This window comes from Mandrillus leucophaeus, unplaced genomic scaffold (genome assembly GCF_000951045.1).
Source record: "Mandrillus leucophaeus isolate KB7577 unplaced genomic scaffold, Mleu.le_1.0 Scaffold71, whole genome shotgun sequence".
Taxonomy (NCBI): Eukaryota; Metazoa; Chordata; class Mammalia; order Primates; family Cercopithecidae; genus Mandrillus; species Mandrillus leucophaeus.
In genome coordinates this window covers 4,262,399-4,276,524 of record NW_012107697.1, presented here as the reverse complement: position 1 = coordinate 4,276,524, position 14,126 = coordinate 4,262,399, and the positions used below count along the sequence as shown (strand labels likewise).

The window sequence follows — 14,126 nt, the reverse complement described above, 5'->3', positions numbered from 1 at the left end:
TAGCTAAAAACTTCCCAAGTCTTGCAAGAGATATAAACATCTACATACAGGAAGCTCAAAGATCCCAAACAGATTCAACCCAAAAATGTCTTCTCCAAGGCATATTATACTCAAAGTGACAAAAGCCAAAGACAGAATTCTAAAAACAGTGAAAGAAAAGCATCAAGTTATATATAATGGAACCCCATCAGATCAACAGCAGATCTCTCAGCAGAACTCTCATAGGATAGGACAGAATGCAAGGATATATTCAAAGTGCTAAAAGAAAAAAAATACCTGCTAATCAAGAATACTACACCCAGCAAAGTTATCCTTCAAAAATGAAGAAAAAATGGTATTTCCCAGACAAGCAAAAACTGAGGGTATTCACAACCAGACCAGCCCTACAAGAAAATTTAAGTGTGTCCTACATTTGGAAGTGAAAGGTTGATATATGACATAATAAAAACATACAAAAGTGTAACACTCAATGGTAGATCATACACACAAAAGAGAAAGAGAAGGAGTCAAATGTTACTACTACAGAAAGCCACCAACCCACAATAATAAATGATAAGAGAGAATGAAACAAAGGGTATACAAACAGCCATAAAACAATAAACAAAATGACAGGAATAAGTTCTCACATCAATAATAACCTTGAATGTAAGCAGATTAAATTCGCCACTTAAAAGATATAGACTGACTGAACAGCTAAAAACAAACAAACAAACAAAAAACTCCAATATATGCTGCCTACAAGAAACTCACTTCACCTGTAAAAGACACACACAGACTGAAAGTAATGGGATGGAAAAAGATAATTTGTGAAAAGCAAAACCAAAAGCAAGCAGGGGTAGCTATATTTGTATCAGATATAACAGACTTTAAGTCAAAGGCTGTAAAAAGAGACAAAGAAGATCATTACATAATGATGACAGGATAAATTCAGCAAGAGGATACAACAGTTCTAAATATATATCTATCCAACATCACAGCACCCAAATGTATAAAGCAAATATTGTTAGATCTAAAGGGAGAGATAAATTCCAAAGTAATGAAAGTAGGGGAATTTAACATCCTACTCTCAACATTAGAAAGAAAATCCACAAAATATTTTATTTATATTGCACTTTAGACCAAATGGACCTAACAGGCATTTACAGAACATTTTACCCAACAGCTGCAGAATACACATTTTTCTCATTAGTACACAGAATATTTTCCAAGATAGACCATATGTTAGGCCAAAAACCAAGTCCTGACAAATTTTTAAAAATTGAAATCATATTGACTATCTTCTCAGACCACAATGGAATAAAACTAGAAATCAATAACAACAGAAATTTTGGACACTGAATAAATACTTAGAAATTAGGCAACATGCTCCTGAACAACCACTGGGTCAACGAATAAATTAAGAAGCAGATTTAAAAAAATTTTTTAAAAACAAGTGAAAATGGAAACAGAACATACCAAAACATGTGAGATACAACAAAAAACAGTGCTAAGAGGGAAACTTATTGCAATATACACCTACATCAAAAAAGTAGAAAATTAAATCCAAAATTAGTAGAAGGAAAAAAAATAATAAAGATTAGGCCAGAGTTAAATAAAGTAGAGACTAAAACAAGCAAAGAATCGATGAAATGTACATTCATGTTTTAAAAAGATAACAAAATTGATAAAGCACTGGTTAGACTAACTTAAGGGGAAAAAAGACAGAAAACCCAAATAAAATCAGAAATAAAAAAGAAGATAATACTACTTATACCACAGAAATATGAAGAATCATTAGAGACTGTTATGAACAACTATACACTTTGTAAAACCTACAGAAAATGGATAGATTCTTGTACACATACAACCTACCAAGGTTGAACCAGGAAGAAATAGAAAACCTGAAGAGACCAATAACTAATAACAAGATTGAATCAGGAACAAAATGTCTCTCAGCAAAGAAAAGTCCAGGACTAGTTGTCTTTACTGCTAAATTCTACCATACTTACAAAGAAGAACTAACACCAATGCTTCCTAAACTATTTCAAAAAAACTTAAGAGGAGGGAATTTGGGGATTCTTCCTAGCTCATTCTACAAGGCCAGCATTATCCTGATATCAAAACTAGACCAGGACACCACACACACACACACACACACACACACACACACACACACACACACACACAACAAGCCAATGTCTAAACACAGATGCAAAAATCCTCAATAAAATACTAGCAAACTGAATCCAACAGCACATCAAAAAGATAATACACCATGATCAAGCAGGATTTATTCCAGGGATGCAAGAATGTTTCAATATATACAAATCAACAAATGTCATATATCACATAAGAATGAACAATAAAAACCATACAATTATCTCAATAGACACACAAAAAGCATTTGATAAAATTCAACATCCCTTTATGATAAAAATTCTCAAAATATTAGGAACAGAAGGAACATGCCTCAACATAATAAAAGCCATATATGACAAACCCATGGGTAATATCATACTGAATGAAGAAAAGCTGAAAGTACTGGAACAATTCATGGATTCTCACTCTCATCATTCTTATTAACATAGTACTAGAAGTCCTAGCCAGTTCAATCAAGCAAGAGAAAAAAATAAAAGACATCCAAATTGGGAAATAGAAAGTCAAACTTTCCCTTTGCAGATAACATGATCTTATATACAGAAAAACCTAAAGATTCCATCAAAAACTCTTAGAACAGATAAACAAATTCAGTAAAGTTGCAGGACATAAAAACAGCATGCAAAAATCAGTAGCATTTTTATACACCAATAACGAACTAGCAGCGAAAAAAATCAAGAAGGCAATCTCATTTACAATACTTACAAAAAAATAAGAAATCTAGGACTAAATTTAACCAAGTGAAAGATCTCTATAAGGAAAATTACAAAATGAAGAGGACAAACAAATGGAAAGATATCTCATGCTTATGGATTGGGAGTATTGAAATTGTTAAGGTGATCGTACTACCCACAAAAAAAAATCCACAGATTAAATGCAATCCCTATCAATATACCAATGAAATTCTTCACAGAAATAGAAAAAAAAATCCTAAAATTTGTATAGAGCCACAATAGACCCTGAATAGCCCAAGCAATACTCAGTAAAGAGAACAAAGCTGCAGACATCACACTACCTGATTTTTAAGTATAGTGTGAAGCTATAGTAGCCAAAACAGCAAGATATTGGTATAAAAACAGACACATAGACCAGTGTAACAAAACAGAACTCAGAAGTAAGTCCATGTATTTACAGCCAACTGATTTGCAACAAAGACGACAAGAACTTACGTTGGGGAAAGGACGCTCTCTTCAAAAACTGGTGCTGAGAAAACTGGATATCCATATGCAGAAGAATTAAATTATACCCTTGTGTCTCACCATAAACAAAAATCAACTGAAAGTGGATTTAAATGTTCAACCAGAAACTATAAAGCTACTAGAAGAAAACAAAGTGAACATGCTTCATCATTGGTTGAGGCAAATATTTTATGGGTAAGATTTCAAAAGCCCAAGCAACAAAGCAAAAATAGACAAATGGGACTATATTAAACTAAAAAGTTTCTACACAGCAAAGAAAACAACCAACAAAATGAAGAGACAACCTGTTGAATAAAAGAAAATATTTGCAAACTATTCATCCAACAAGGGATTAGTATCCAGAATATGCAAGAAACTCAAACAACTCAACGGCAAGAAAACAAATAATTCCTTTAAAAACTGGGCAAAGGATTTGCATAAATACTTCTCAAATGAAGACATACAAATGGCCAACAAGTATACAAAAAAAAAAAAAATGCTCAACGTTACTAATCATCAGGGAAATAAAAATCAAAACCACAATGAGATATCATGTCATGCCAGTTAAAATGGCTACTATTAAAAAGACAAAAAGTAACAAATGCTGGTGAGGATATGGAGAAAGGGGAACTCTTCTACACTATTGGTGGGAATATAAATAAGTACAGTCATTATGGGAAACACTACAGAGGTTTCACACACACGCACGCGCACACACACACACACATCTCCCCCAAAAAAGCCCACTAAAAATAGAACTACCACACGATCCAGCAAGGCCACTACTGGGTATTTATCCAAAAGAAAGGAAATTAGTATATCCAAAGAATATTTCTACACTTCTATGTTTATTGCAGCACTATTCACAATAGCCAAGATATGGTATCAACCTAAGTATACATCAGTGGATGAATGGATAAAGAAAATGTGATATATATACACAAGGGAATACTATTCAGCCTTAAAAAGAAATGAAATCCTATCATTTGCAACAACATGGTCAGAACTGGAAGTCAACATGTTAAATGAAATAAGCCAGGCACAGAAAGGCAAATATCTCAGTATCTCACTCATATGTGGGAGCTTCAAAAGTTGATCTCATGGACGTACAGAGTAGACTGATAGTTACCAAAGGGTGGGAAAGAAGCTGGGATGGACAGAGTTTGGTTAATGGCTACAAACATGCATTTAGATAAAAGGAATAAGTTCTAGTGTTTGATAGCACAGTAGGGTGACTATAGTTAACAACAATTTATTATGTATTTCAAAATAGCCAGAAGAGAAGATTTGAAACGCTCCCAACAGAAAGAAAAGACACATATTCAAGGTGATAAGTATCCTAAATTCCCTGATCTGAGCACTACATATTTAATGCATGTATCAAAATATCATATATACTCCATAAATATGTAAATGTATCAATATATTTTAAAAAGAAATTCATATAAAAAGTAACTATTGGAGTGACAAAAATGTTCTAAAATTAGATTATGGTGATATTTGCAATTCTCTGCAAATTTACCAATCAATTACCATTGATTTTTACACTTAAAGCAAGTAAATTGTATTACCTATAAATTATCTTTGTAATAAAGCTGTTAAAGTGAATTGTTACGAAACCTATTACAATAAATGTGAACTGTCTAACATATCCAGAAAGTATTTTTGTTTTTAATAAAGATAATTATTGTGGTTGGTCTACAGTCTTTTCTTTCATTCATTTATTCATTCCAGAAATTTTGTTGTGTAATCACTATGTTTTCAGGAAATATACTAGGTGGTAAGCATATAGTGGTGAGTAAAGGGAAACTTGTTGAGTCTATAGGCTATTATATTAATTTCTTTTTTATTTTTATAGATGCCCTGTTCATTAACCTGTGGTTATTGTCATTATATTCTTTCATTTGCAGAATTCCACATTCTTCCCAAATTGAAGTTCAAAGTAAACAGCACAGAATCCCCACTTTGAGAATAAAGCGTCTTGTAGTTAATGTAGTTAATGCCACATGGACTTGGGGTACCTACCACTATACTTCTGTGTGACTTTAGGCAAGTTACTTGATGGTAAAATGAAGCTTATAATATCTACCTCATAGGTTGCCTTGAGAATTAGATGAATTAATAAATGCAAAATGCTGGCCTCGTAGGCAGCCAACAAATATTAGTTTCCATTCCCTTCCTTAAAAAATGATGCAGACAATATTATACCTGAAGCTCTGAGACTGTTGTCTATAAAGAGGTTACTCACCCTTCTTCGATGATGAAATATCGGAGCTTATCATTGCTATCTCGGGAGGGTGTGGCATAGCATTTGTTGAGCGTTAGGATTAAATGTGTGGAGTCAGCTCCAACCACAAAAACCCCTACATACAGCACATCTCGAGTCGTCAACACTACTTCACCCTGGCGGTAAGGATGTTTGTAGGAGGCATTTTTGTAGAGAGCCATCTTGGTGGTGAAGCTGCCTTCTTGGGTTGGAACTGTCAGGTTAATTACACTAAAACGGAAACAATTATGAGACAGGAACCTAAAACAATGTTACCTGTTCAATTATCTACCACTTTTCAAGCTGAGAATGCAGAGGGAAAGCAAAACATGTAGTAGCAAAGTCTAAGGCTGTGTGCTGTCCAATATAGTACCTGCTAGCCACATGGGGCAATTTACATTTAAATGAAATAAAATTAAATAAAATTAAAAATTCAATTCGCAGCCCCCTGAGCCACATTTCAAGTGCTGAGCAGCCACACGTAGCCACCACATTAAACAGTACAGATGGAACATTTCCATCATCACAGAGAGTTCTATTGAACAATGCTGATTGAAAGGATTTAGGCTCAAGAAACGTGAATTATGTTTTTCCTAGGGCATCAAAGACAAATGCTAGCAATTTTGATTATGCTAACCTTAACTGTCAAGGAAAAGAAAAAGCAATGTGCACAGCCCAGGAGGTGCCTTACCTTAGCATAGGCTTCACAACAGAATCCAAGGAGATCTTGATATCCAGCTCATAAGCACATGCAAATTCCACATTGATCGTGCGGTCCCTGGTGATGATGTTGCCAGTGTTGTTGGCACTTTCGATCCAGATTGTGTTTTTATACATGATATGAGTGCCATTGGACTGCAGAGCAAGGGGAAGTCAGAAATCATTACATCTGGGAGTGAGTATGTAGCTTGCATATCAAATCCATATCCCTGAAAGTGGAGAAATGGCTTCCTTCCATACATAACTTAGAGGCCAGTATAAAGCAGCATGGAGCTAGCCTTAGCATTTACTTGGGGCAAAAAAGTATTACAATAGATATCAGCAGCACCCTTCAGTCTGCTAACCTTGAATGCCCGTGGAAGGTGATTTCATCCACTACTGAATTCTAACCACTACCAGACCCCACTTATCTGTGAGACCCCAAGCTAGGAATAGCATGAACTATTGCCATTGCTGAGTAACAGAAATCTTCTTTTTCAATGCTTAATTCAAAATCTGTTCTCCACCAAATCCATCACCAGACATCCCTACAAGGACCAACATGAACAAGTGCAAGTTTCACTTCCTTACTCCTTTCAACCTCTGGTAAAAGTATTAAGAAATAGAGCCATGAATAGAAGACGCACAGCAAGGCAGAAAAAGAAGAGAAACAAGATGCTTTGCTAACCTATACATTGCACAATCTGACATTAAAAGTTGGGACCTTACTATATTTCTGAAGTCAGCTGTTTTTTGTTTTGTTTTGTTTTGTTTTGTTTTGTTTTTAGTGACAGGGTCTCACTGTCACCCAGGCTGGAGTGCAGTGGTGCAATCATAGCTCACTGCAGCCTTGAACTCCTGGGCTTGAGATCCTCCCATGTCAGCCTTCCAAGCAGACACAACTACAGGCACTGTCACCAAAGCCAGCTAATTTTTAGATTTTTTTTTTTTAAATAGAGACAGGGTCTTGTGATGTTGCCTGGGCTCATCTTGAATTCCTGGCCTCTAGCAGTCCTTCTGCTTTGGCCTCCCAAGGTGCAGGTGAGAGGTGACAATGTGCTGGCAGCCCTCACTCTTGGCACTTCCTCGGCCTCAGTGTCCACTCTGGCAGCACTTGAGGAGCTCTTTACCCCGCCACTGCACTGTGGGAGCCCCTCTCTGGGCTGGCTGAGGCCAGAGTTGGCTCCCTCTGCTTGCAGGGAGGTATGGAGGGAGAGGCGCAGGCAGGAACTGGGGCTGTGTCCAGCGCTCACAGGCCAGCACCAGCCCAGGGTAGTAAGGGGCTTAGCACCCTGGCCAGCAGCTGCAGAGGCTGTGCCATGTTTCCCAGCACTGCTGGCCCACATGAACCACTCTGGAATTCTCCCCAGGCCTCAGCCGCCTCCCCGTGGGGCAGGGCTCAGGACCTGCAGCCTGCCATGTCCGAGCCCCACCCTCCATGGTGGGCTCCCATGGGGCCCAAACCTCCCCAATGGGCTCCACCCCCTGCTCCATAGTGCCTGGTCCCATCAACTACCCAAGGGCTGAGGAGTGCAGGTGCCCCTCAGGACTGGCGGGCAGCTCTGCCTACAGCACTAGGTGAAGCCAGCTGGGTTCCGGAGTCTAGCGGGGACTTGGAAAACCTTTATGTCTAGCTAAGGGATCGTAAATGCACCAATCAGCACTCTGTGTCTAGCTCAGGGTTTGTAAATACACTAATCAGTACTCTGTGTCTGGCTCAAGGTTTGTAAATACACCAATTGGTACTCTGTATCTAGCTAACCTAGTGGGGACTTGGAGAACTTTTCTGTCTGGCACTCTGTGTCTAGCTAGAGTATTGTAAATGCACCAATCAGTACTCCATGTCTAGCCCAGGGTTTGTAAATACACCGGTCAGCACTCTGTATCTAGCTAACCTAGTGGGGACTTGGAGAACTTTTAAGTCTAGCTAAGGGATCGTAAACAAACCAATCAGCACTCTGTCTAGCTGAAGGTTTGAAAATACACCAATTGATACTCTGTATCAAGCTAAGGTAGTGGGGACTTGGAGAACTTTTCTGTCTAGCACTCTGTGTCTAGCTCAGGGATTGTAAATGCACCAATCAGCACCCTGTCAAAACAGACCAATCAGCTCTCTGTAAAATGGACCAATCAGCAGGATGTGGGTGGGGCCAGATAAGGGAAGAAAAGCAGGGTGCTGGAGCCAGCCAGTGGCAACCCAGTTGGGTCCCCTTCCGCACTGTGGAAGCTTTATTTTCGCTCTTTACAATAAATCTTGCTGCTACTCACTCTTTGGGTCCACGCTGCCTTTAAGAGCTGTAACCCTCACTGCAAAGGTCTGCAGCTTCAGTCCTGAAGCCAGGGAGACCACGAACCCACCAGAAGGAAGAAGCTCCAAACACATCTGAATGTCCGAAGGAACAAACTCCAGACACACCATCTTTAAGAACTGTAACACTCACCGCAAGGGTCCGCGGCTTCATTCTTGAAGTTAGCGAGACCAAGAACCCACCAATTCCGGACACACTGGGATTACAGGCATGAGCCATAGCACTCGGCCTGAAGCCACCTGTTAAATGAGGTTTGGGACTCCCTTACCCCCTGAAATAGCTAAGCCTAGATGTATTTGCCTCAAAGAACAATAGAAGCATAAAAGACACAATTCTATCCATATACAAGACAAAGAACCACAGTAGGCATCCCAAACCAAGGAAAAAACACATCACTCTTTCAACTCCGTCAACCACTTAGCATGAAATGACGACTGCTCTTGCTGTCTTTCATTTTACACATGCCTATTGCTGTTTTCCAAGGAGCATATTTCTAAGCAGATCATCCTGAAGTTGGCTTTCGGGACAATAAATGTGCAAACACTCAAAGCTGTCGCTGCCTCTGCCAGGTGCTCTTTCCTGCTGCTTTTCTCACCTGCACAATGTTTCCACAATTCCCTTTGGTGTTGTTGATCTGAAAGGAGATAAAATCTTCCCCCTCGATGCCGGTACACTGTCTGTCATTGATCCTCACGCCCTCCCTCTCAAAACCGAGCTGGAAGAGTTTGCACTTAGATATGGACACTTCCATCTGGGATGCTTTGCAGGTCACCTCTGCATCGATAATGTCATGTGAGTCTGTGGGAACAGTTATTACGAAAGGCAAATCAGTGGAGTCGGTCTTGCTGCAGGAGTGGGAGCAAAGCATCCCATTACCATTCTCCTTTAGAAAAGGCAAATGATCTCCACTCAAAGACTGCAGCATTTCTAATTAGGCTTTGATCAGGCCAAGCGAGCATATGAATTCATTCAAAGCAGTAACTTGGGCATTAGCAGAGCCTTTTTAAAAAGATAAAAATGCTAATAAAGTGTCTTCTGTCTTTTCTTTACAAAAACATGTCTTCCCCCACCTTGCTGGTGGCAGCTACTTTTCTGTAAGTTACATACTGAACATACCAAATCCGGCACATTGTGGCCTGGCTGAAAAGCATGCCTCTCAGGGACAGCAGCACTGGCCAGGCCACATCCAAAGCCCCTGCTGATTCAGCTCGGCAGAACCCTAGCGATTCCCAGGTGAGCACTAGGAGCTTGTTTTTTGACATGGCAATGCACCAATTGACATTTTCTCTTGAGCATGTAAATACCAGCTAATAAGCACTATAGAAACAGAGAAAAACATTTTTATCTGTTTAGGTGAAGCCCTTGTCCCCTCCTAAGGAGCCTTTGGTCAACCAGATTTTCATTCTCCAATGCTGTTAAATTTAGCAGCTGCCTCTGCGTTACTTGGTTCAGGAAGGGGAGCAGAGATGGAAGGCAAAGCAGCTCCGCTTCAAGCTGCCATCCAGGCAGGCTCGGCAGTGGACAAGGCCATTTCCACACCAAGGGAGCTACAGTTAGGAACAAGTCCTGGAGTCCTAGTTATTTATGGCTTGCTTCAGACATTTCAGTCGTACGTATCTTCGGGACCAAAAAGCTTTGGGCCAAATAAATCTGGCTTTAAATAACATTCATCCTAATTATTTCATATTGACATCAAAATACCCTATTTCCTTGTGCATCTAAAAGATCAGTTTGGACCTTTCTGATGTTGAACGTGGCCTCAGATGGGAATGGCTGGTTCCATTCATGTACAAATTTGTGCATTACAATGTATTGAGGAAAAGGATGTAGCTGTACTTTGAAGCGGTCAGATTGCTTCCTTGTTCTGCTTAAATGCTCCTGAAAGCTTCACTGTTTGGGAAAGCTTCACAAAGTGGGATGCATCAAGGTCCCTCCCCAGAGCAGCATCTCCCACGGGGCCTTTCTGGGTGGGGAGGTGGCCTGTGTCACTCACTGTTTCCATAGGGGGGCGGCTCAATGCAGCCACACAGCTCCCTGCCATTGCCCAGCTCGCAGGTTCGATTGGGACAGTCCGCCCCCACACAGGGATCTTCAACCACTCCTGCTAAAAAGAAAAACACACAGAAACATGCACAACTTGATTTTCACACCTACATGCGGTAGCATTTGGTTCCACTCCAGACTTGCCTCTTTAATCACATTGGAAATGGTCAGATGGCAGCTGCAGGTTAACAGACAGGGCAACCTTTCAGAAAATAATGTCAATAGCTAGCAAATAGGTGCCTGCTATGGGCCTGGATTAGCTTCTTTGACCCTCGCAAATACTCCTCAAGGCTAAATATTATAAGCTCTATTTCACAGCTGAAACTTGCCCAAGGTCAAAAGCGAAGGTAAGTGGTGAAGACTGAATGCACAGATGCTCTTAACCCCAGTAATCTTACCACGATTAAGGCACCCACTACACTATAGCACAACGATTTGCACTGATATTTATATAAAGAGTAGCATCCAAATCATTTATCTCTACATCCCAGCATTCAACCACCTCATGGTTGGTGCACAATAAATATGTGTCAATAATGAACATATTAGGGCCAGTAAGATCCCAGAGAGGTCTCCCACACCAGCGCTTCTAACTCCTTTCTGATTCTTGGTTCACTTTCCCCCGTGATCTGCTACTTGATTTTGTAAAAATAGACAAAGGAAAAACCTCCACACAGCTCACCAGCATTGACTTAGATTCATGGTGCTGTTTTGCCAAAAGGGTAAAACTGTAAGTAAAATAAAGATGTTATGTGGAGTATCATCATCATGTTTTTATGAACAATATTTCTGTAACAGATGAGATCACCTGCAAGATAGTCAACGCCTCAGTTTGAGAACCACTAATTAGGAGCATTTTCTTTTAGAAGTTCATTTCTTTATTTAAAGAATCGCTCTGCCTATCAAGACAGAATATTCCTCCTGTTCATCACGGTATATGATGGACAGTGCTAAAGAAACAACTGTTCAATCACAGCATGAGCCAAGTTGGCTTCAAGAGTTTTTTAAAAAAGAGTTTTTAAAGTATGCAAAATTTCATTTAGACAAGAGGAATAAATCCAAGCGATCTACTGTACATCAAAGTGGCTATAGTTAGTACCAATACACTGTACACTTGAAAATTACCAACAGACTAGAGTTTCATGTTCTCACCACAGACACACATACCCCCACACACAGGAAAAAAAAGAGTTTAAAAACAAAACAAAAATCCCAGGCTGCCCACAGCTCCATACACCTCTTCTGACTCAGCTGCCACGCCCCTCTGGTAGGTAACTAATTACATTAGGTAGGAGTGCATGGATGGCTCAGCATAAGCCTGTCTTAATTTCTGGAAGGACAACTGAAAGAATGCCATCAGCATAAGTTAAATATATTTATTTTCAAAAGGCTGCTTTTTATAAAGATCCTTTCACTGGCCCAGTATATCCAGTACCTAGCACAGTGCTAAGCACATGGCAGCCACCAAGCGAATGTTATGATTGACCGACTCTGCATGAGAATGACAAACAGAATAACAGAAACATGGTGCAGAGGTTACAGTCCACAAGAAGGAAACGTTTATTTACAAATGTGGTGGTCCATCTGCCAACTGGCAGATAAAACATGCCCTTAGACAGATGGAAGCTTTGAGTATTTTTTGAATTATATATGTATTTTTTAAAATTCCTGACAATTTGAAAAGTTCAAAACAGTTAATTTTTAAAGTCATTGAAAGTATTCTTATGAACACAGCAGAGTAAAATATTAACAAATATTTTTGTTAGTTTCCAACAGAGACTAGTAATTTGCTTAACAGTTTCTGAAATCACTGAAATGTATTTTAATTAACTGCATTGTTTTTAGGCTCTGAATTAAAGTGTATTCCTACACTTGATCCAGTTTGGTCTGCAAATTTACCAACGTGTATGTATCGTCTTGGAGTCAGCCTGTTTTCACAGTGGTACCTATATACACACTGGGTTGGTGGTGTGGGTCAGAGCACAAAACACACATTCTATTGGCCACACTAGTGGGAGTGACCATTTATGTATATGGACACACATGTATGTCTATGGCACGTTTACATGTGTGTGTATACATCTATAATCGCTCCCCTATTTGATTAACAGTAGGAAAATGAACAAATTGAATAATAGAATACACATCCAAATAATTTTCTTACTACAGAAAAAAACCCACAAGATTCTGTTTATCTTTTTTTTTTTTACCAGCTGATCTAATATATGTGATCTCCACAGTCAATCCAACTGCAGCTTCCTTTCAGCCCAGGTGGACATAACCAGCTCAGTTCCACCTCTGCCTTCCGCCTGCTCTTGCCTTCACTTTCTGATAGAGGATGGCCTCATGCTAAAGAAGCCGAGGTGGAGATGAGTTTGGGAACTAAAATCCATTGGGAATCCCACACTATGTCCCTCTACCTCATAAGCCACTAAACCAGGGCTCTTCCAACCCAGAGAGCCCTATCTTCCCACGTTTGTTTTCCAAATTCCATAGCTGGACAGGAACCATAGGTGGGTTAGGCTCCATGGGAGGGGCCCGTCACTGAATCTCGGCTGCAGCTCACAGTTCTCTACTATCCAATCCTGGAAGCAGATCTATGAGTAAATCTGGAGAGGACCAGTCATCCCTAGAAAAAGCAATGCTACCTGCAAAGCTGTTCTTTTCACTGAAAATGGAATCCACAGAAATAAAATAATTCTCTTACAGCAATTCTCCTTCTCAATCCATTCGGTGCTGAGGATCCCGAAGGAGCGGCAGGCCTCCCCGTAGGCGGCCAGGGAGCCGCACAGCTGGAACTTCTTGTGGTTGTAGCAGCCGTCCAGGTAGCAGGACTCGTAGAATGGGAGGGGATCGAGAAGCCCATAGCAGGGCTGGAAGAAGCCCTTCATGTCGGTGAGCTTCAGGCAGTAGCCATCACCCTGCATCTTCTGGATGTGCACATTGTCACACATGGCTGCATACTGTGAGAACTGCAGCTCGTTGCAGCTGGGGGCAAGAGGTCTGGTCAGACTGAGTGAAGCAAAAACAGCCATCTGAGATCTTCAATGGAAGGTAAATAGCATCTGTACCTGTTTTGCTACCCCTGAAGCTAGTGCACTGTGCCAATTCCAACACTAATTAGCTTTGTGACCTTCGGCAAGTCAGATACTACTGGTCTCTATTCTATCCATCTAAGAAAGTGAAACGGTAATTCCTGTTGTTTATATCATTGAAATACAGTGAGGGCAAAATGGAATGATGGATTAGTGGCCAAAGTGCCACACGAAAGGCAGATATTGATATAGCAACCTTGAACACTTTGGCATAATTGATTGATATGATTGATACAATTGATATAACCATTAACAGGTATGGATATAATAACTAATAACAATGATAATAGTAATGATACTTGGCAGAATTAAAGATTTGAAAGGAAGCCTTCTAAGCCAGTTCCACTTTAGCCATTAGGGACCCAAAGCAAAACATTACAAGAAAGTCGGTGTCCAGCTG

At 39.9% G+C, this 14,126-nt stretch overlaps 1 protein-coding gene across 1 annotated transcript in view; it reads right to left on the bottom strand.

The window, feature by feature from the left end:
• TECTA (tectorin alpha) overlaps positions 1-14,126 on the bottom strand; it is a 90,524-nt gene that overhangs the window by 9,804 nt on the left and 66,594 nt on the right. Inside the window, exons 15-19 of the mRNA XM_011964981.1 lie at positions 13,339-13,634; positions 10,582-10,692; positions 9,184-9,386; positions 6,272-6,435; positions 5,563-5,811 (exon numbers count right to left, since the gene is read on the bottom strand). Of these exons, the coding sequence (XP_011820371.1) occupies positions 5,563-5,811; positions 6,272-6,435; positions 9,184-9,386; positions 10,582-10,692; positions 13,339-13,634 (1,023 nt within the window). The remainder of the gene's footprint in view (positions 1-5,562; positions 5,812-6,271; positions 6,436-9,183; positions 9,387-10,581; positions 10,693-13,338; positions 13,635-14,126) is intronic.